Here is a 19,505-nt window from a genome sequence, read left to right as displayed (position 1 = left end):
GACTTGCAGAAGAGAAAACCCCAGATGGGAAGAGAGGGTCAAGATCTCAGAGAGGACTGACCTGGACTTCCCAGGTGCCTCCCAATTTTGAGATTCTGAGAAGGCCTGGGCTCTCTCTCCAGTTTCCCAGTCTTCTGGTACAATAAAAAAATTTTCAAGTGACAAAATACAGTATCAAAATAGTGATACATTTTAAACGTTTCCATTTGGCAAATTGTTTTCGACTCCCTTTCCAAAAAAAAAACAAAAACAAAAACGCAAGCTAACAAGAAAAAATGCTCTATAGCTGGGCTCCTCCCAGCTCGATTGGTAACAGGTCTGGATTCACAGCGAGCGCCGGCCAGGGATCGGGACGCCAGCTTGATATGTTCCTGTCCGTGTGGCCCACGGCAGGGCCCCGTGCGGGAGCTCCCGCCCAGGGCCGCTATTTGGGGACCCCGCTCTGGCTGCTCCCTTCCTCGGCGCCCTCCCTCCCCACGTCTAGCCCCGGGGGCGCGGGTGCCAGGGGCGCGCAGAAGACCGGGTCGGGGAATGCGGGGGCGGGAGCGAGCGGATGATGCAACTGGCCGTCGGCGCCGCCCGCGTCCCCCCCGATTGGCCGGCGCCCGGGCGGCGGCGCCGCGAATTGGCTGGGGCGGCGAGGGCGGGGCCGGCGGGGCGCGGGTGCCGCGTGGCGGGCGCGGAGCTGCGGATCGAGCGCGACCTGCGCGGGGTAACTGGGCGATGGGGCGCCGGGGCAGGGCTCGGGCAGGTGGGTGGTGCCGCCGGGCAGGGGGAGATGCGCGTCCACACCCACTGGGCTCCGGGCGTGGGGGAGGCTCGGGCCTGGGGGGGTCTCTGGGCGGTGGTTGGTCGTCCCCCGGAAGCTCCTCGACCCCTTCTGGAGGCCGGCGCGCAGCTCCCTGCCCCGTCTGTCCGGGACCCTCGGAAGCAGGTCGGGACGCCGCTCTGGGCAGGGAGACTGGAGCAGTTACCGGGCCCGGCCGTCGAGCAGCCAAGGGGAAAATGAGACCGGCTGGGATGGAGGTCCGCCCGCCAGCGGCGGAGTGGTCAGGCCTTGCACTGCCCTCCTAACTTCTTGCGCTAGATCCTGGCCCATCTCGTCCTGCAGCTGCCCTGCAGAGCCGGTGCCAGCTGTGAGGGCTGTGGGCGCGGGCCTCTGGACACCATGAGCGTCGGCTTCATCGGGGCTGGCCAGCTGGCCTTTGCCCTGGCCAAGGGCTTCACAGCAGCAGGTAGGCCCTGCAGCCAGAAGAGAGCCGAGTGGGAGAGGGTGGGCCCCTTACCCTTCCACAGGCTGGGGGGTCAAGGTGGGGGTCTGGATAACATGCCTTGTTTGAGTCCTGTGGGAAATGGGAGCCTTGGGATATTTGGGGTCTGCAGAGGTTGAAGTCTTACCCTGGAGAGTGGGATTTCTGCTCTCCTTCCTGGGAGTGTGGGAGAAGGAGACCAAGACTGGCCTTGAGGGAAGAACTCTGTTCCCCACAGGCATCCTGGCCGCTCACAAGATAATGGCCAGCTCCCCAGACATGGACTTGGCCACGGTTTCTGCCCTCAGGGTAGGTGCAGGGTCGAGGGTGAAGGGTGATGGGATGGCTGTCCTTGCAGGGGTGGGTCAGTGTGTCTGGGGGTGAGTGTGTGACAGCCTTGACCCTGGAGGACCAGGAGTAGAGGTCCCAGAGGCAGGCCCTGTGTCACAGTCCCCCACCTCAGTGAGAGGAGGGGCCCTGGGTTGGAGTATCTTGAAGACCCTGCTGATGGTGGGGAGGGGGTCCTGGGCTGGAATGGGGTTGCCCAAGTGGAGCCACCATAGGGAGCTGTGAGGGCCAGGCAGATGGGCCCACAGTGTGGGGGCCAGGCAAGACACACTCAGAGGCTGAATACAGCTTCACTTGGCCACAGCAGTTAGGGCTCCAGACCCAAGGGTGGGGGCAGGCTCCCAGCTTGAGACCACTACCCACAAGACCACTCACACCCAAATCCCAGCGGCTTCTGTGCTATTCTACGTGTGGAGGTCTCAGTTTGTGGGGGTCGGGGGAACCCTGGGGGCAGGCTGAGCCTGCCTCTGTGCTCCCCACAGAAGATGGGGGTGAACCTGACACCCCACAACAAGGAGACGGTGCAGCACAGTGACGTGCTCTTCCTGGCCGTGAAGCCGCACATCATCCCCTTCATCCTGGATGAGATTGGTGCCGACATCGAGGACCGGCACATCGTGGTGTCCTGTGCAGCTGGCGTCACCATCAGCTCCATCGAGAAGGTAGGCACGTGGGGCCGGGCCCAGGGGGTTTGGAGAAGAGGTGGAAATGTGCACTGCCAAGTGGTCAGGAGCTCTGGGCTTCTTGGCACCTCACTTCTCCATCTGTGAAATGAGTGTGTTGGCCAAGCCCACAGTGAGAACTCAGGAAATGCTCAGTTGGATGAGCACATTCATACCCACACCCAGCACACCCTGCTGGGCAAGGGGCTGGGATGGGTACACAGCTGGTTTCTCCTCTAGAAGCTGATGGCATTCCAGCCGGCCCCCAAAGTCATCCGCTGCATGACCAACACGCCGGTCGTGGTTCGGGAGGGGGCCACTGTATATGCCACAGGCACCCATGCCCAGGTAGAGGACGGCAGGCTTCTGGAGCAGCTCATGGGCAGCGTGGGCTTCTGCACAGAGGTGGAGGAGGACCTGATTGATGCCGTCACTGGGCTCAGCGGCAGCGGCCCAGCCTATGTGAGTACTGGGGGTGGGTGGGTGGCAGCAGTTCTGAGGACCTCAGGGCACATCTGCCTGTCCTCCACCCTCCTCTCTGCCTTGGATTGCTGCAGGTAGAAGTGCTGGATCAACTGTTGCCCAGATAAGAAGGAGAAAATGCCTGAGACGGTGGCTTAGGTGCCTTTTCTCTACAGGCATTCACAGCCCTGGATGCCCTGGCTGATGGGGGCGTGAAGATGGGGCTTCCAAGGCGCCTAGCAGTCCACCTTGGCGCCCAGGCTCTGCTGGTCAGTGTTTTTCTTTACCCTCTGGTGGGGCACTCCTTGTCAGGTCCAAGGCTGGTGCACAGGGGTGGATGGGCAGAGAGTCGGTGGGTGCCATGGTGGCTGGGGCTGGGAGCAGTGCCCTGTGGAGGCAGGTGGGTGCCCCCACAGCCATCAAGCCCTCTCTCTGGCTGCAGGGGGCTGCCAAGATGCTACTGGACTCAGAACAGCACCCGGGCCAGCTTAAGGACAACGTCTGCTCTCCTGGGGGGGCCACCATCCATGCCTTGCATGTGCTGGAGAGTGGGGGCTTCCGCTCGCTGCTCATCAAGGCCGTGGAGGCCTCCTGCATCCGCACTCGGTGGGCCCCCGCTGCTGCCCTCTCCCTGGCTGCCTGCCCCAGCACACCAGAGCCCTCGGCCTCATACATGTCTGCTCAGTCATTTACTCAGCAGATGTTTATCGAGCTCTGGCCTGGCAGTGGGCAGGGCACAGGAGACCCGCGGTTCCCTGGGGTTCCCATTGGCAGCACCCCTCACCATCCTCCATCATGCTGTGAGGAGGGGCTGCGCGGTGGGCCTGCTCAGTGCTCCCCAGCTCGTTTCATCACCTGTGGCCCAGAGCCGAGTGCTCTTCCAAGCCAAGGAGGCAGGCCCCTGGGAACCTGTGGGCCTGATGATAACACCTTCCTCCTGTTAAGCAAGTGAGACAAATAAGATGTGTCGCAGCGCACTGCGTGAGGAAAGCTCCATGAGAGCTGAGAGAAAACCAAAGAGCAGGGACAGACACGCCGTTTGGTGTCTTGGCTTGGAGTCACTGTCCCAAGTTCCAGTGTGCAGGATGGACAGGCGTCTTTCTCACCACCCTGCTCTCTAGTACAAAGCCACAGCCTTCCCCAAGTGCCACTCCATGACAGCGAGGCTAGGACACAGTGCTGCCCTCCCGGCAACAGCCTGCAGGGGAGACAGACGAGGGACATGGCCTGTGCTTAGGGCAATGAGGACTCAGGGTCTGGGGGGCTGCTAGTAGATTTGGTGACCCCTGAACTGATTTGAATGAAGTGAGAGGGAGCTGGACAGCAGTCTAGAGGAGGGGTAGCTGGCAGAGGGAATTGCAGGTGCAAAGGCCCTGAGGTGGGAGTGACAGCACAGCAGCGCTGGGGGCTGGCAGGCGCTGGAAGCTGTGGGCCTGACTCCCTCTTCCCTTGTGGACACTTGGGCTCCGGAATGAGGCAGAGCCCTGGACCCAACTCTCCTCACTGCCTCCCCAGGGAGCTGCAGTCCATGGCTGACCAGGAGAAGGTCTCACCAGCTGCCATCAAGAAGACTGTCCTGGACAAGGTGAAGCTAGACTCCCCACCGGAGGTCCCTTCTGGCCACTCCAAGCTGCTCCCCCGAAGCCTGGCCCCGGCGGGCAAGAAGGACTGAAGTATCCGACTGTGATGAGAAAAACAGCCATTCTGAGTTGCTGCCAAGGCATTTGACAGTGTGACAACCTTGCTCACCTAGAGTCTGGACATTTAGAGAAGGCCCCGAGCTTAGGATGCCCGCCACAAGTGCCCTCTTTGCTTTTCCTGGGGCACCCTTTAAAATGACCACTTAGACCTGAGCCCACGATAAGTTAATGATTTCCACCCCAACCACCTTGTAAGTAACAGATGCTTCCTATCCTCCTCTCTCTCCTGCTCGCTTGTGATCTGGGACTGAAGACTGCCCTTCCCCTGGCTCATTGGGCACCCCCGCAACGCTCTGTTTCTGGGATCTATAAGGAACAAATCTTGTGACTTTCTTTCCTTTGTGTGAGCGTACTGAAACTGCACCTTCAATCAAAACAGCCTCAATTTTCACTTCCCCAAAGTGGGAGCTCAGATGCCAAAGGAGCTACATGCCTATCCCACGTGGGTGGCATGTGCCTCCACGTTCAGCAGGTTATATCTGCACATTAGTTTGGTACACCAGCTCCTGCTTCTCCACACAGGGGCCCTCCCACCAGGCTGCTCTCCACCTTCTCTTCTCTCCTGGGCTCAGAGCTCCTACACTGGGCATCTCTAGCCCCAGACCACACAGGGTGTCCCACAGTGGCCCACCGCCCACGGCTCTCGTCAACTCAGGTCAGCTGGGGTCAGAGGGGGCCACATCACTTCCCAGTGGGAATCTCCATGGTCCTCAAGTGCTTCCTGGCCCAGGAGAGGGATGGATTCTCTGACCCCAAACCAAGTCAGGGCCGCCTTCCTCCAGAGCTCAGAAGACCTGGGGGTCTTCACTCGGGGCTTGGCCCCTTCGATACTACAAAGGTCAAGGTTCCCTCCGTGAAGGCCCAGCCAAGGAGGGAGCCCAACCCACTCATGGGAGACACCTCCTTCCTCAGTGTGGGAAGGACCAGAAGGTCCCTAGTGTCCAGCGGGAGGGAACACGGTTCTTCTGGGCTAGCTGCCAACCAGGCCTTGTCCCCATTTGACATTTTTTGGGGGGGGGGGGGGTGAGGAAGATTGGCCCTGAGCCAACACCTGTGCCAGTCTTCCTCTATTTTGCATGTGGGATGCCTCCACAGCATGGCTGATGAATGGAGTAGGTCTGCACCTGGGATCTGAACCCGTGAACTCAGGCCACCAAAGTAGAGAGCATGGAACTGTAACAACACTTGGCCACGGGGCCAGCCCCTCCCCGCCACCATTTGACATTCAAGACAAGGGCTCCTCAGATGGTTGAACTTCTGAGGTGACTGGCACACTCGGTCCACTGTCTCCCATTCCTAACCCAACCCACAGATGCTGTCACTTTTCTCCCTGACCTTTTACGTTAAATAAACTGGTTTCCAGCCCCAGTGCCCTGACTTCTAATGTCACCACATGTGGAGGGAGGCCCTCCCCCGGCCAGAGAACTGTTGTCCAGTGTAACAGCCAGGCTGCCCGGTGGTGGTGGTGGGGGGGGCGCTGAGCCTCCCAGTGAGCAGAGGGGGAAGGAGCTTCCGGGGAAGGGTGCAGCCCTTTGGCCTCAGTCACTAGAGGCAGGATGGAAGCTGGTACCATAAGCTGGGCTTGGCGTGCCCTGCTGTGGGAGGGGCACCAGCCTCTGCATCCTCCACGCCTCCTGGCTTGGTGGGGGAAATGTCTCCTCATCTCACCCAGGCGGGGCCAGGGTCACATGAGGAAGGAGCCCCCTTGGGGGTGTATTAGAGTTCTCCAGAGAAACAGAGCCAATAAGAAATGGCTTATATATATAAAATAAGATAAATATAGAGGAAAAAGAGATTTATTATAAAGAATAAAGAATTGGCTCATGCAGTTGAGGTTAGCAAGTCCATGTACAGGCTGGACCTACAGAGAGCTAATGTTCCAGTTCAGAGGCCATCAGGCAGGGAGAGGCAGTTGTAGGTGATGCCTGAAGGCAGTCTGCTAGACAATTCTCTCTTACTTTGAGAGGGGCTGTCTTTGTTCTATTGGGGCCTTCAACTGACTGGATGAGGCCCACCCACATTATGGGGAGCAGTCTGCTTTATTGATTAAAATAATCTTGTGCAAAAACACTCTCACAGAAGTAGCCAGAATATTTGACCAAACATCTGGGCACCCTATGGCCCAGTCAAGTTGACATATAGAATTAACCATCACTGGAGGCCCATAAGATCAGAGGAGCTACTGAGGGTCAGAACCCTTTCTGGGGCCAGGAGTGCTCACATTGGTTCAATCAACAAACAGTTACCAAGCATGCAGACAGTAAGATGAGGCTCCTTGTTTCCAGAGGTTGGGACACACAAACACACACACACACACGCTCAAGTATGTTAGGGGAGCTGGGCTGGGTGTCTGTGGGCTGTGTGGGGGGAGCCCCAGGCGAAGCAGTGGTTCCCCTCAAGGAGCAGAGGAGGGGATCAGGAGAGCTGGGCAGAGGTTTTCGAGGAACCACATTGCAGGGTCTCATCTCCAGTTCTCCTTCCTCTGGGCCCACTTAGAACCAAGGCCTGGGGCACGTAGGGTGGGTGGAAGGGGCACTTTGGGGACAAAGGTACAGCCTCCAAATCTAAGGGGAAAAAGGAGACAGGAAAAACGGAAGAAAATGCACAAGAGATAAATGAAGGGCAAGACTGCGTTCCTCGTCCCTGTCAGGGTAGCCTGGAGAGTCCTGGTCACTCCCCCCAAAAAAAAGAAGATGGGGGGGTGTACTGCTCCTGCCACACGCACCAGGTCTGAGGGTCAGAGAGAGGCGACCAGGTGACTCTAAAGTGGGGGAGAGGCATGTCACAGCCTTGGAAGAAGAACAGGAGTCCAGACAGGCTTTGCAGTGGGGCTTGGTGCCGGCCCATGAAGACGCCGGATTTCAGCAGGCAGGACCCATGAGCATTCTCGCTGTGGTTCCGATTAAGCCACAGGCCAGAGCTGGGGCAGCAACAGAGTCAGATGGGGCCTGAGGGAGGGCTGTGACTCAGGCAGGCCAAAAGGCTGCCGAAAGGGGTGAGGCGGGCTACGAGGCCCAGAGCGTTCTGCAGGGAGAGACACCACAGAAGCCACTGAAAGTGTGAGCACAGACCTGAGCAGAGCAGGAAGGTGTTTTACATGGATCCAGAGCAGGCCAAGAGGGAGATGGGCTCTGGGGGCCGGGGCCCCCCAATGCCAGCTGAGAAGCATTACAATGTGCCTTCTCAGAAAGCCGCAGAAAAATGTGGCTCCAGAAAAGCCACTGCAGGAGCCTCACTGGGCTAGGGTCAGCTTGGCAGTGCCTTCCTGGCCCATCACTACCAGCTCTGACACCTACCATGGCCTGGACCCCCTAAGTGGGGTAGAGGCTGGAGTGAATCTTACTGTGCTTGGCCCAATGGGCTGGGTAAACCTGGTGGAAGAGCCAGCTCCCTCTGCTTGATCCAGCTCCTGCCTCAGTTTCCTAATTGGAAACTTGCCCTAGGCTCTTGCCTGCCTGGCTGAGGCTCTTGCCCTGCCCACCTCTGCCAGTCCTTTCCTGTGCCAGGCTGACACCTATCCCATGGCCCCTGTGCAAGCTGAGCTCAAGCTCCAGAACAAATGGGTCAGCAGCTCCTGGCTGTGTGTGTTCCCAGGAGAGAGAAGGAGGGGGGAGGGAAATTCCTTGCTCCCGAGAGTAGGAGGCCCCTCAGGGAGAAGGAGCAGAGCAGCAGATGATTCATAAATTGGCCTCTCAGTTACCTCTCATGTGTAAATGGCAGCCAGACTCCATCCTGTGAGGACTGAGGAGTCAGGGGTACAGGAAAGTGAGTGAGGATTAGCCAGTGAGTGTCCACCTGTGGTAGCCCCCAGCCCCAGGGCCAAATCACTTGGGTATCAGTGTTTCCTGATGGCACCATGGTTCCAGCTTGACCTAGGTGGCCCCATGTCAACAGATGGGGCCTGCCGTACTCCCGCAGCCCAGCGATAGCTCGAAGTCCACACAGCTACTGAGCAAGACCAGGAGAACGGAGCCGGCACCTGGTGGTGAAGAAGCTAGAGGAGACAGAGCCAATAGGACTGCATCCTTGGCCTCAGTGGCAAATCTTTGCTCTTGTGTACATTACGAGTTGAGGGCTGGGCCAGCCCGTGGTGTAATGGTTAAGTTCGGTGCACTCTACTTTGGTGGCCCAGGTTCACAGGTTCAGATCCCAGCTGTGGACCCGGGCGGGCTTGTCAGCCATGCTGAGGCGGTGACCCACATACAAAATAGAGGAAGATGGGCACAGATATCAGCTCAGGGATAATCTTCCTCAAGCAAAAAAAAAAAAGGAATATTGGCAACAGATGTTAGCTCAGGGCCAATCTTCCTCACCCAAAAAAAAAGAATTGAGGGGCCGGCCCAGTGGCTTAGCGGTTAAGTGCGCATGCTCTGCTACTGGCGGCCCGGGTTCAGATCCTGGGCGTGCACCAATGCACCACTTGTCTGGCCGTGCTGAGGCTGCGTCCCACATACAGCAACTAGAAGGATGTGCACCTATGACATACAACTACCTACTGGGGCTTTGGGGAGAAAAAGGGAAAAAAAAAAAAGGAGGAGGATTGGCAATAGATGTTAGCTCAGGGCCGGTCTTCCTCAGCAAAAAGAGGAGGATTGGCATGGATGTTAGCTCAGGGCTGATCTTCCTCACAAAAAAAAAAAAAAAAAAGAGTTGAGGGCTTTAGAAGTCATGTCACAGGTACATGAAGGCCCTAAGTATGTGACACTCGGGCTATACCCAGTGTAGGGGGATGTGCCCTGCCCTAAAGAGCATGGGATGATACGAGAACCACAAGCAACCCTACAAAGTAGAAAGTGACAAGGAGCTGTGTGTTCAGAGAAGTTCCTGGAGTCTGGCAGGTGATGCTTGTGATGGCTTTATGCTCCCTGGCTTCAGAGGCTTCCTTGGTTGGCCTTCCTCATTCATTCAGTGGCACTGCATTCTCACAAGGAACCCACAGCGGGTGCCTCCTCTGTCAGCTCACCTGGGTTCCATTGATCTGCCTGGTAGGGTGGGTCACCCTTCCTGGCTTTACACCTGAGCAGCAGTCCAGAATTGGAAGTGGAAGTTGGAGCCCTCCGATTTCCCTTCTACCCCTTCATGGTCTTTCTCCGGGAATTTTGAACAGCAGTGAGAACTCCTTACAGAAAGGGCAGGAGCAGACATGGACACGTGAACTGAGTTCCAGACAGATGTTGATGAAAAAGGAAAGGCAAGGTACAGTTCCTACATCAACTATTAATTTAACAGATGTTTACAGGCGCACCTGCTCTGAGCCAGACACGGTCCAGACACGGTCCTTCTCACTTACGTGAGTTCTCCGGGTGTCGGGTGAAAACGGACCACACTAATCACACTACTGGGAGGATCCTGGAGGTGGCCTGAACGGACCTAAGTTTGAATCTTGGACAAGCCTGTCACCTCTCCGCGCCTGTTGCTTGTCTGTGAACCAGGCCACTGTTCCTGGCAGGGCTGAGGAGAGCTCTCCAATTACGCGAGGTAATAATACATGTAGAGCCTGCCGTGCGGCATCAGCAACACCAGGTAGTGCCCGGGGACCGCGGGTCCGCACCTGCCCCCTGGACGTGGCCAGTGAAAGTGTGTGCACACCAGGGTAAGGAAGGCGCCTGGGCAGGACCCGCGGCTCCCGCTTTGGAAGCGGGGGGTAGCAGGTTAAGGGTGGGCGTGGCCGGCGGGGGAGCGCGCGTCCGCGCCAGTCCCGCGAGACCCCGCTCGGGCAGGGCGGGGCGCGCGCGTTGCCGGGGCGACGGCGCTGGGCGCGCAGGCGCAGTACAGGAGCGCTCCGCCGCCGCCGCTGCGGCCGCTTCAGCCGCGGCTGCCGCCGCTGCCGCCGCGCCTTCCCCTTTAAGCCCCGGACGGTCGCGTCGCCGCTTCATGAATGGAGCCCACGTGACCAAACATCATGTGACGTCTGTGGAGCGGCGGTGGCGGCGGCGGCGGTGGCGGATCCCAAGCCTGGTCCGGCCCGGCCTTCCCAGCGCGCTCGGCCCGGCCCACGCAGGCGGCGAGCACGCCCCCCCCCCGCCCCCTGGGCCCGGAGCCCCTGCGCGGCCTCGGAGAGCCCCGCGCCCCGCCCCGGCCTCGGCCCGCCCGGGCCTGCAGTGTGGTGGGTGAGACGGCGGCGGGCCCAGGCCGGGCCGGCGGGGTCGGGCGGGGGGCGTGCGGGGCGGGCGGGGGCTCCGGGCCCGGGGGCACGGCGGGGCCGCGGATCCTCCTGGTGGACCGGGGCGGCGCGGGCCGGGCGCTCCTGGCTTCGGGTCTGCCCGCACCTTGCTGGCGGCCCGTGCCTCGACTTCCCCACCGGGGAAGCAGCTCTTGGCTCCTGCTCCTGGGGTGCTGGGGGTGGGCCGCAGGAGCCGGCGGAGCTCGGGGCGGGGCGTGTGCGGGGCTGGCTCGGTAGAACCTACCGCGCCCTGGAGGGAGGGGCGGCCGGGGTGGCAGGAGGAAAGGGTGGGGTCGAGCGGGACGCCCGGGGCTCCGCGGAAGAGCACGGCGGCCCCGGCTGGAGCTGCTGATTCATCAGGTGTCCGTGTCATCGCCTCCAGGGCGAGGGGTCCTTGGCGGGCCGGGGGAGAGAGGTGGCACGTGGCAGGGCTGAGAAGACCCTGCTCCGTAGGCTTCGCCCCCTCACCCGCGTGCCAGAACCCAGAGGGAGACTTGCTGAGTCATCAGCATGAGGTCACTCGATTCTCATGTTGATGTCTGGGGGAATTTGAGCTAGGGGCTTCAGGGCCTGAAAGGTCGGGAAACGAGGGGTGGGAGGGAAACCGTGGGGACGTGGGGAATAAGCCCGGCCCAGGGGCTGGGGCGCCTGTTTAAGTTTGGGCTGATGAGCGAGTTGAGGGTAGGGCCGTGAGGAGGAAGTGGAGGGGCCACCTTGCAGCTTATCTCCTGGTCTGGAAGGTGAAGTGTCTGGCCTGTCTGGCCTCTCCCAGGCATGCCACTCTCTGGCAGCTGGTCCTGCACCCGCATCTGGGACAGTTCTCCAAACTGGGAAATAGTTCTCTGAGTTACAGGAGGGGAGGAGCTTAGGGGGGCCGTGCTTGCTGGGCTGGGAAGCAGGCTTTCCCTGTGACGAGTCTGGTTGGCCAAGCTGGGCAGCCCTTGGGCAGGGAGAATAGGGATACACCCTGGCCAGAGAGAGAGGCAGTGGGAGAAAGAGAAGTGCCTGTACTTGAGCCCTGAGTGACGGTGGACAGGGCAGGGGGCAAGCAGGCGCAGCTCCACCAGGAAATTGCAAATGAGAGGAAGCAGCAGGACTTAGACGCCTGGGGAGCAAAGTGGTGAGCAGTCCCGGCCTTCCTTCGCAGCCAGGCCTTAGGCTCTGGGTTGGGGCTGCAGGCAGTGGTAGCTTCAAGGGTGCCTAGCCTTCAGAGCACGGTAGGTGGGCTGGTGTGGATGGCATAGAGTGGAAGAATGCAGTTCTCAGTCACCCCAAAGTTGTCCCACCTGAAGTTGGGGCTCAGCGTTGAGGAGGTTAGTGAAAAACATGGCCCTGATGGTTGTTGAGGACTCTTGGGGAGTGACAACCCAAGGGTAATGTGGCCAGAGCCACCTTTCCTGGGTGTATGGGTGGTTCCTGGCCTCCAGGGATGAGAGTGTTTTGTCTAGACCAGAACTGACCTGTCTTGCCCAGGGGTCATGGTTAGCTTAGGTTGGCCTTGGGGTGTGTCCCCAGGGATGCCCCCCCATACACATTCACATTTAGCCCTAAATCTTCTTATTTACTTATGCTTTAGTGGAAATGAAGTTGTAGACTTTTTCAGAGTGGCTTTCAGTGGCTGAGGGCTTCTGGAGGAGGTGGGAGTGAGGCCGGGTTAGGTTGAGTACCAGAGTGCCCAAGGCCACACCTGCCTAGGAGGTTTGGCCACGGGGTTTGCAGGCCAGGAGAAGGAGCAGGGGTGGCTGGCTTGCCTCCTGCCTAGTGCCCATGCCCTGGAGTTGGGTCCAGGGGAAGGGGATGGAGCTGCCCAAACCTCTTTCCCCTTCCTGGCTGGCTCTGAGCCTGAGTGGGAGGCCCAGGGTACCTTGGTGGATTGGGGCCCTTGGGACCCTCCGTTCCTTCTCCATGAGGTGGGCTCAGCCTCTGGGGGAGCAGAGCAGGGAGGAGGGCTGGTGGGTGTGGGGGCAGTTTCTCCTTGATCCTGCCTCGGATCCCCTCCATCTGGCTTCTAAAGATGCCCTGAGCCATCACTCCCAGCCCATCCCCAGAGGCTATCTCTGTCCCATCAGTGTGTGTCCCCAGGTGGGCAGCAGAGGCCAGGCCAGGAAGCTGGCTTTGCTGAGACCTGCCCCTCCCCCACCACCCACCTTTGATTAGGAGGCGATTGGCTGTGCTTGTGCTGAGTTCAGGCCTTCTATGGAGGGTGAAATCTGTCGAGGAGGCACTTTTCCGCTCCCAGCCGCCACACTTGGCACTTTTCTTGTGATCTCTTCAGGAAGTCACCGTTGTGCTCAGCATTCAGGGGTGGAAGAAGGATGGCAGGTGGGAAAAGCTGGTGTCAGGGCTTTTCCTTTGGGCTTACAGTGGTAGGACACAGGGCAGTGTCCCTGCACCCCGACTTGGGGTCAAGGCTGGGGGAGCCCCTGCAGCTCCGCTGCGAGGGCCTGACTCCCAGGGTGGGTGTGGGTCCGTGAGGACCTTCTGATCTCCAGCTCTGGTCTGCCCCATCATCTGCTCTGGAAGAACCATGCAGCTGGAGCCTCAGGGCCTGCCTGAGAGCCCCGGGTGGCCTGTCTGTGGGGAGGTGCCTCTGGCCTCCTTCTTGCCTGCAGCCTCGCCTCCTGGTGCAAGGCTGGGTGAGGTGGGCTCTCTACCCTGGAGCAAACGGGACTGCAGTCTCTTAGCCCTCTAGCCATTTACCTCCCTGCCTCTAACGTGGAAGGTAGGGGGCGGGGTATGGGGAGGCTGTCTTTGCCTAAGGTTCTGGTGGAGGTTGACTGAGCCAGGTATGCCAGGACTAGGTGTGCAAAAATGTCCTTGGCAGGGCTTCAGGAAGCAGACTGTGAGGGCAGGTGCGGGAAGCGGGGCTCGGGGCAGGTCTTTGGTCTAGCCCCTAGCCCTTTTGTTTTTGTTCCCTCCTCTGTGGGCACTGACCCTGGGCAAGGGGCCTACTTGGTCCCCAGATGGCTAATTGTGGGCTCTCTTGTGAAATGCCCTGCATGGGGTGGGGCAGAGGCACTGCAACCCAAAGCCACAGGATGGTTCCTCCATCAGCAGCAGAGGTAGACAGAGAGGGCCAGAGGGGCCTTGGGCCAGGCTCCTCCTGGCTGGAGTGCCTGCCACTTGGAAGGTGGGGGAACTCCCGCCTGTGCTGAAAACAGAGTCTGAGCTAGCTGGATAACCCACTTGCCACTCTTCAAAGTGAGAAGTCTCTGGGAGAGTCAGGATTCTCCCACGTCCTCTCCTATGCCTGAGTCCCCAGTGGAGACGGCCCCCTTTGTCCCGGGCCAGGCCGGCTTAGGGGAGGTGGCTGTAGGAGGTAGGACCCTGGAGTGCACACGCGCAGGGTCGCTGGCCTGGCCCTCACCTGCTGTTGGCCAGGCTGGCTTTTCTGGCCCCAGCAGTTCCCTGCCTGGGCTGCTGGTCCCCTGGGGCTGTGTTGGCTGGCAGCCTTGGAGAGTGCCAGGCCGGTGAGGGAGCAGAGCAATCTGCTGAGTCAGCGTGACTCGCCAGGAACAGCCGCACTTTGGGGCGTGCACTGGGGTTATTTTTAAAGCTCCCAGCTTCCTTCCAGGCGGGCCCCTCCCGCATCCTCTGATCTCTCCGTGGCCCCTCTTGTCTCTGCCTACCTAACAGCACTTCAGTTCCCCTTCCCCATCAAACCCTACTGGCCTCCCACCTGGTTGTCTAGAAGCAGAGTGGACAGGGAGCAGGCCAGCTTGGGAGAGGCAAGGCCAAAGACTGGTCCTGGGGGACCAGGTATCAGGGGAATGGGCACCTACCCAGGCAGGCCAGTGGAGGGTGTGAGGGAGCTCACGGGCTCTGTGTGGACAGGAGGGAAAGGGGATGGTCTCCAGGATTCTGACCTTTGCTCTCTATCTTGCAGAGTGCCTGCTTGCTGTGCCCCCAGGTTATGACGACCCCCAGTAAAGGAAACAAGGCCTTGAAGGTGAGCAGACAGGGTGGGTGGTGTCTTGGGGCTGGCGTGGCAGCCCTGCTCAGCCCATGACTTCGTGCGCTGTGCTGTCCTCAGGTGAAGCGGGAGCCAGGTGAGAATGGCACCAGCCTGACTGATGAGGAGCTGGTGACCATGTCGGTGCGGGAGCTAAATCAGCACCTGCGGGGCCTGTCTAAGGAAGAGATAATCCAGCTGAAGCAGCGCCGACGCACACTCAAGAACCGTGGCTATGCCGCCAGCTGCCGCGTGAAGCGGGTGACCCAGAAGGAGGAGCTGGAGAAGCAGAAGGCGGAGCTGCAGCAGGAGGTGGAGAAGCTGGCCTCAGAGAACGCCAGCATGAAGCTGGAGCTTGACGCCCTGCGCTCCAAGTATGAGGCCCTGCAGAACTTCGCCAGGACCGTGGCCCGCAGCCCCGTGGCACCGGCTCGGGGCCCCCTTGCTGCCGGCTTGGGGCCCCTCGTCCCTGGCAAGGTGGCCGCCACCAGCGTCATCACAATAGTAAAGTCCAAGACGGACGCCCGGTCGTAGGGACGCGCACTTGCCTAGGCGGGTCTGTGGGGGGCCATTAGGCACATGGCGAATTTGGCAGCCCTATCCCCTCCTTCCTCCTCCCTTCTTCCTCCTTTCCTTTCGTCTTCCTCTCCTACCTCCTCCCTTCCCTGCAAAGCACAACCCGCACCCCAGGGGCGCCGGGCTGAGCCCCTTTGATCTCGTCGTTGTCATCGTGTGTTTTGTACATTGGGATTGGTCAGTTCGGCGGTGATGTGGGGTCGCCCCAGCCCCCTTTGTACCAAGGCCATGCAGGCTTGGAGTCCAGAGCTGGTCCTGTAGGAATGGACAGAGTGAGCGCTCTGGGGCTTGTGTGTCCCTGAGCAGGGAGGGCTCCACGGCCGGAGGGGCCGCTCTCCACTCCCGAGTGGCCCACAGACCCTGATGGCTGCCCGGCTGGCTGGGGGCTGTGTCGTTCACTCTCAGCTCAGCCAGCAGACATAGACGGGCGCTGCTCTGGAGAGTAGGTGTCCTTGAGGGCCCTGGATGGGCGGGCCACCAGCCTGGGTGCTGGGAAGTGGGGTAATGTATGCCTGTAGGCCAGGGGCCGTGGCGCTTGTGCCTGATGCATTGCACTGAACAAGACCAAATCACTGGTTGTGAGCGTGCGTGAGGGTGTGTCCAGTGTCCTGCAGTGGGTCCCGTGTCACTGTTTACATGACCTATTTGTGTGGTTACATAGCCTTTTATTTAAAAGAGAGAAGTTCCTTTTACAAAGTTATTAAATTATATGTTTAAAAGCTAAAGAAAAAAAAAGAGCTGCAGAGTATTTATAAAACTGTCTTTTTAAAAAAAACAAATAAGAACATTTGACCATATAAATGGGAAATGGAAGAAAGTATAATAGAAACTTTGCTAGTTTAAAAAAAGAGAAAAAAAGAAAAAAAATCCCTTTGTTGTAAACTTACGAACAAGTCTTTGTGGCTGTTGGAATTTAGTTTTTATATACACAGAGTTATCAGATGTTATTTATAAAACTTAGTTTGAAAAAAGACAAAAAAACAGCCAAGCCGCAAGCGACCAGAAGGCACGACCTGACGTCCTCTTTGCTATCTCTTTTGCAACTGTACCGAAAGTGACTTACTCCTTTGCCCTTCCTGCTTCCGTTGTCTCTTGCCGCTGGTGTCTCTGCCGTGGTGTGGTCCGTGCCTGGTGAGGTCTTGTGCAGCGTCACGTGCTGGTGCTCCTGGTGACCTTTGACCTGTGGGTGTCACTTCTTGTGTCTGCTTTCCCATGTTTGTTTTTTGGATTTGGTTGTGTTTTTGCTTCTTCTGGCTTGCTGGGCCTGGGCCAGAGTGTCAGGCGGTGCCTGCTCCAGTGCAGCTTGAGGGTCTGTGCCCGCCAGCCTGGCCCCTTCCGCCTGGGCCCCCAGGGGGTCAGATGTGGGGCTCTGCTGCTCCCACCCCTGCTAACCCTTGGCTTTGCACGTGTTTCTAGGGCTTGGGCTGATCCAGTGGCAGGGTAGGTGAAACTGTGGGCCATGCTGCAGCCCCGCCATGCTGCTTCCATACCAACTGCCTCTGACCCTGGATGGGGGCTTTGCAGGGACCAAGGAGTCACTGTGGGTGCCCACAGGGCCACAGCCAAGCTGTTCCTGGCCGTTTTCCTTCTGTCCTCCAATCAACATGCTTGGGCTCTGGCTGCAGACCGGGCTTTGTTCCTGGATGCTTCACGTGGGCCTCAGCAGGCGGACCCCAGGGGCCCACTTATCCCAGAACTGTTTCCGTGCCGCGGGGCAGTGCTTCGCAGGCAGAACCAGGTAGTTTCGGAGTCCACCTGGGGCAGCCCTTTCTCCCTGCCTGAGGGCTTGGGGGGATCTCCACTAGTGCCAGACAAGGCTGCAGTCTCCAGGGCCAGGTCCTGTTCCTCATCTGCTGAACATGGTAGCAGCTTGCAGCTTTGGACCCTCTTCTGCCTCCCTTTGGGGTCTGTGTCTTCCAGGGATCCACTGCTCGGCTGTGGAGGTGCTTTTCTGTGGGGCTGAGCCCGCCTTCCCATCCCAGCCTCTCAGTGGAGGCAGCCGGTCTTCCAGATTTGGCTTGGAAGGTCCTTGTAGGCTCGTGACAAGGGCTGCCTGCAATGCCCGCCCCCAAGAGACTACTACCCTGTCTCTGGCCACGTGGGCCTCAGCCTCTCCTTGGGGTCTCTCGTTGGCTTCTCTGGGGGCCCTGAACCCCTGAAAAGCACAGAAGTGTGGGCTGGTGAAAAGAAAAACAGTGTGGCCTGGCATGATTTAACCTAGTGTGCCTGTGGGATAGGAGTAGGTACGTGCTGTCAACTTCTGTCATCGCCCCTAGATGCTCAGAGGCATTCCCCGTTGTACCTGGGTCAGCCTGCAATGGAAATTTGACCGTTGACTCTGAACCGCTTGGTGGCTTCTTCCCCCTCCCTGCAGTCTGGCTTTTGTTTACCTAGGGTCCAGACGAGAGTCGTTGATGTTGGTTGTAGCAGCGACAAATTGAAATCGCGTCACAAGAATCCCTAAAGAGAGGTCCTGCCCTGCCTAACATGTCCATTTACGGTTCCCACTTTTGTCCTGGCTGGGAGGTGGTTGTCTGTCTCTGAATCCATGCCATACTGTAGACTTGGAGAGCGGAGGGAGGAGGTGGGCGAGGAAGGTGGGAGGAGGGTTTGAGGGTAGGCATATGCCGAACAGAAATTGCAGAAAAGGCTTTGGTTTACAGAAAAAGCTTCTGGAGTTAGTGAAGCCTTGCTTTCTTTCAAGATTTTTGGATTTCGAGCAAGTGTTCCTTGGTTCTGGGGGAGCATCATGTTCCAGTCAAGCCAGCCCTGTGGGGCCGCTCTGCCCCTTTTCTGCTTCACCTTGGTTTCTTGACAGTAGATCCTATGTCCACATGTGACTGGTTGGTGTCTTTCTGATTCTTGTTAATTCTGTTTTCCTACTGTGAGAGTGTTGTGTTCGCTCTTTCTTCAACTTTTCTGACACAGCGAATTGAGGACTTTGGCTGAGGCCAGGTCTCCCAAACTTGTCCGCTAAGTAAACCATAATGTGCACCTTCCTTCCCACCTTGCCCTTGCCCAACTCCTTCCTTTCCCGACCTGGACACTCAGATTTCAGAGGAGAACCCAGTGATAACAGGTCAGCTCCTGCCCAGTGTTGGCCCCAGGGAGACCTCCCCACGGCCCCTGACTGCTGCTCTGGGTGGCACTGCTGTTGTGCAGGTGAGAAAACACGGCTGCTCCGTGGCAGCTGTGTGGTGTCCTGGTTTCTGGTGGGTGCCAGGTCTCCCCTGGAGGCTTTTCTGCTCTTGGTCCACACTTGTGGTCTGTGTGCACAACCCTGACCGTCAGCAGCAGCCTCAGTGGTCGGTGCCCCAGCCCACAGGACTGATCGGCCACAGCCTGCTTTGGGACAGGTGGTCAAGGCCTATCCTCTACCTGCTGCGTCCCACTCTCTGGGGTGGCTTATTGGCCAAAGCTCCCATCCCATAGCTGGGAAGCCCAAGCCACAGCCTGAAGCACTGTTTCCGCTCTGGGATCTTGTAAGTTACTATTTTAGGCTGTGGTTTGGTGAAAGGAACCAACACATTAACGATTTTTTTCCCCAGAAGCCACTAAATAATTCTTATGGGTGTTTTTTCACCTTCCACTTGGCTGTCTGGTTTTGGAGCAGGTGGGAAGAGCAGAGGACGCACAGAGGCAAGGGTGCCCTCGAGACCAGTGGCCTGTCCTCCTTCTGGCCTATGTGTCCTGGGCGTGTGCTGTACTTCTTAGGCCAGTCGCACACATTCCCCCCCCCACCCTGGAGCAGCAGCCTTGGTTCGTGGCTGTCCTGCCAGTTTGAGCTGGAGCGTAGGAGAGTGCATCCCTGATGAGCTGTGAAGGGTGACCCCTCCAGCAACCTCGTTTCCCAGCTGTGCCCTTCTCCCCATCCACTCAATCTGCTAGTCCTTGAAGCCTTTAACCAAACGGGAGTGGGTACAGAAAACCTTCTCCAGGTATCTTAGGGCAACAGGACAAGGGCTGCCCAGTGTGTCCAGCTCTGCTGCTCTCCTGGCGCAGAGAGGGTGGGGCTGAGCCGAGCCGAGTTGATCAGATCCTGCCTGCCCTGCCTAGGGCTGAAGCCAGGGGAGGTGGGGGTACGCTGGGATCTGCTGGGGCGGGGTTGTTGAGGATCCGGGTGGGGAGGGGCCTCGCTGGGCCGCCCGCGTCCACCCTGCCCTGTGCAGTATTTATTGCTAAATTATTGTCCAGGAGGGGCGGCACTGGGCCGGGCCCCGGGTATTTATTGCTGTACATAGTGTATGTTTGTGATATATAAGGTTTTCTTTATTTTGTATATGATTAATAAACACCTTTTAAAGAGACTGGCAGGTGCTTCCTTGACGCGACGCGCGGGCGGGGGTAGGCGGGGCCTCGCGCGCATGCGCATGCGCTGGCGCGTGGCCTGCC

The 19,505-nt window shown here is 58.8% G+C and overlaps 2 protein-coding genes across 11 annotated transcripts; both read left to right on the top strand.

Annotated features, from left to right (window-relative positions):
• Window positions 1-605: 605 nt before the first annotated feature.
• Window positions 606-5,790, top strand: PYCR1 (pyrroline-5-carboxylate reductase 1). 5 transcript variants are annotated; one of them, XM_014789364.2, is made up of 8 exons: window positions 606-712; window positions 1,088-1,235; window positions 1,489-1,559; window positions 2,081-2,260; window positions 2,501-2,722; window positions 2,899-2,991; window positions 3,165-3,328; window positions 4,238-5,790. In XM_014789364.2, exons 2-8 carry the CDS (start codon window positions 1,169-1,171, stop codon window positions 4,392-4,394), a joined length of 954 nt encoding a protein of 317 aa, XP_014644850.2. In that variant the 5' UTR covers window positions 606-712; window positions 1,088-1,168; the 3' UTR covers window positions 4,395-5,790. The 5 variants fall into 5 exon arrangements, with proteins under 5 accessions (XP_014644850.2, XP_004432929.2, XP_087297931.1 ...); XM_004432872.3 differs by having other exon boundaries at window positions 694-712; window positions 1,112-1,235; XM_087441805.1 differs by lacking the exon at window positions 606-712 and adding an exon at window positions 733-751 and having other exon boundaries at window positions 1,112-1,235.
• A 4,443-nt stretch (window positions 5,791-10,233) lies between these two features.
• On the top strand, window positions 10,234-19,420 carry MAFG (MAF bZIP transcription factor G). 6 transcript variants are annotated; one of them, XM_087441799.1, is made up of 3 exons: window positions 10,234-10,528; window positions 14,472-14,534; window positions 14,619-19,420. In XM_087441799.1, exons 2-3 carry the CDS (start codon window positions 14,499-14,501, stop codon window positions 15,069-15,071), a joined length of 489 nt encoding a protein of 162 aa, XP_087297925.1. In that variant the 5' UTR covers window positions 10,234-10,528; window positions 14,472-14,498; the 3' UTR covers window positions 15,072-19,420. The 6 variants fall into 6 exon arrangements, with proteins under 6 accessions (XP_087297925.1, XP_087297926.1, XP_087297928.1 ...); XM_087441800.1 differs by having other exon boundaries at window positions 10,234-10,532; XM_087441802.1 differs by lacking the exon at window positions 10,234-10,528 and adding an exon at window positions 10,908-11,100.
• The last annotated feature ends 85 nt before the right edge of the window (window positions 19,421-19,505 follow it).

The sequence above is a fragment of the Ceratotherium simum genome, chromosome 16, assembly GCF_057802395.1.
Source record: "Ceratotherium simum simum isolate JZ-2026a chromosome 16, ASM5780239v1, whole genome shotgun sequence".
NCBI lineage: Eukaryota > Metazoa > Chordata > Mammalia > Perissodactyla > Rhinocerotidae > Ceratotherium > Ceratotherium simum.
The sequence above is the reverse complement of the archived record's forward strand: the minus strand, read 5'-3'. Positions and strand labels throughout refer to the sequence as shown.

Coding starts and splice junctions, on each gene's coding strand:
- MAFG (XM_087441798.1), top strand. CDS start 12,782: ATGGAGGGTGAAATCTGTCGAGGAGGCACTTTTCCGCTCCCAGCCGCC. Junction 12,908..14,471: donor GGGTGGAAGAAGGATGGCAG/GTGGGAAAAGCT, acceptor TCTATCTTGCAG/AGTGCCTGCTTGCTGTGCCC. Junction 14,535..14,618: donor AAGGAAACAAGGCCTTGAAG/GTGAGCAGACAG, acceptor TGCTGTCCTCAG/GTGAAGCGGGAGCCAGGTGA.
- PYCR1 (XM_014789364.2), top strand. CDS start 1,169: ATGAGCGTCGGCTTCATCGGGGCTGGCCAGCTGGCCTTTGCCCTGGCC. Junction 2,261..2,500: donor CCATCAGCTCCATCGAGAAG/GTAGGCACGTGG, acceptor TTTCTCCTCTAG/AAGCTGATGGCATTCCAGCC. Junction 2,992..3,164: donor TTGGCGCCCAGGCTCTGCTG/GTCAGTGTTTTT, acceptor CTCTGGCTGCAG/GGGGCTGCCAAGATGCTACT.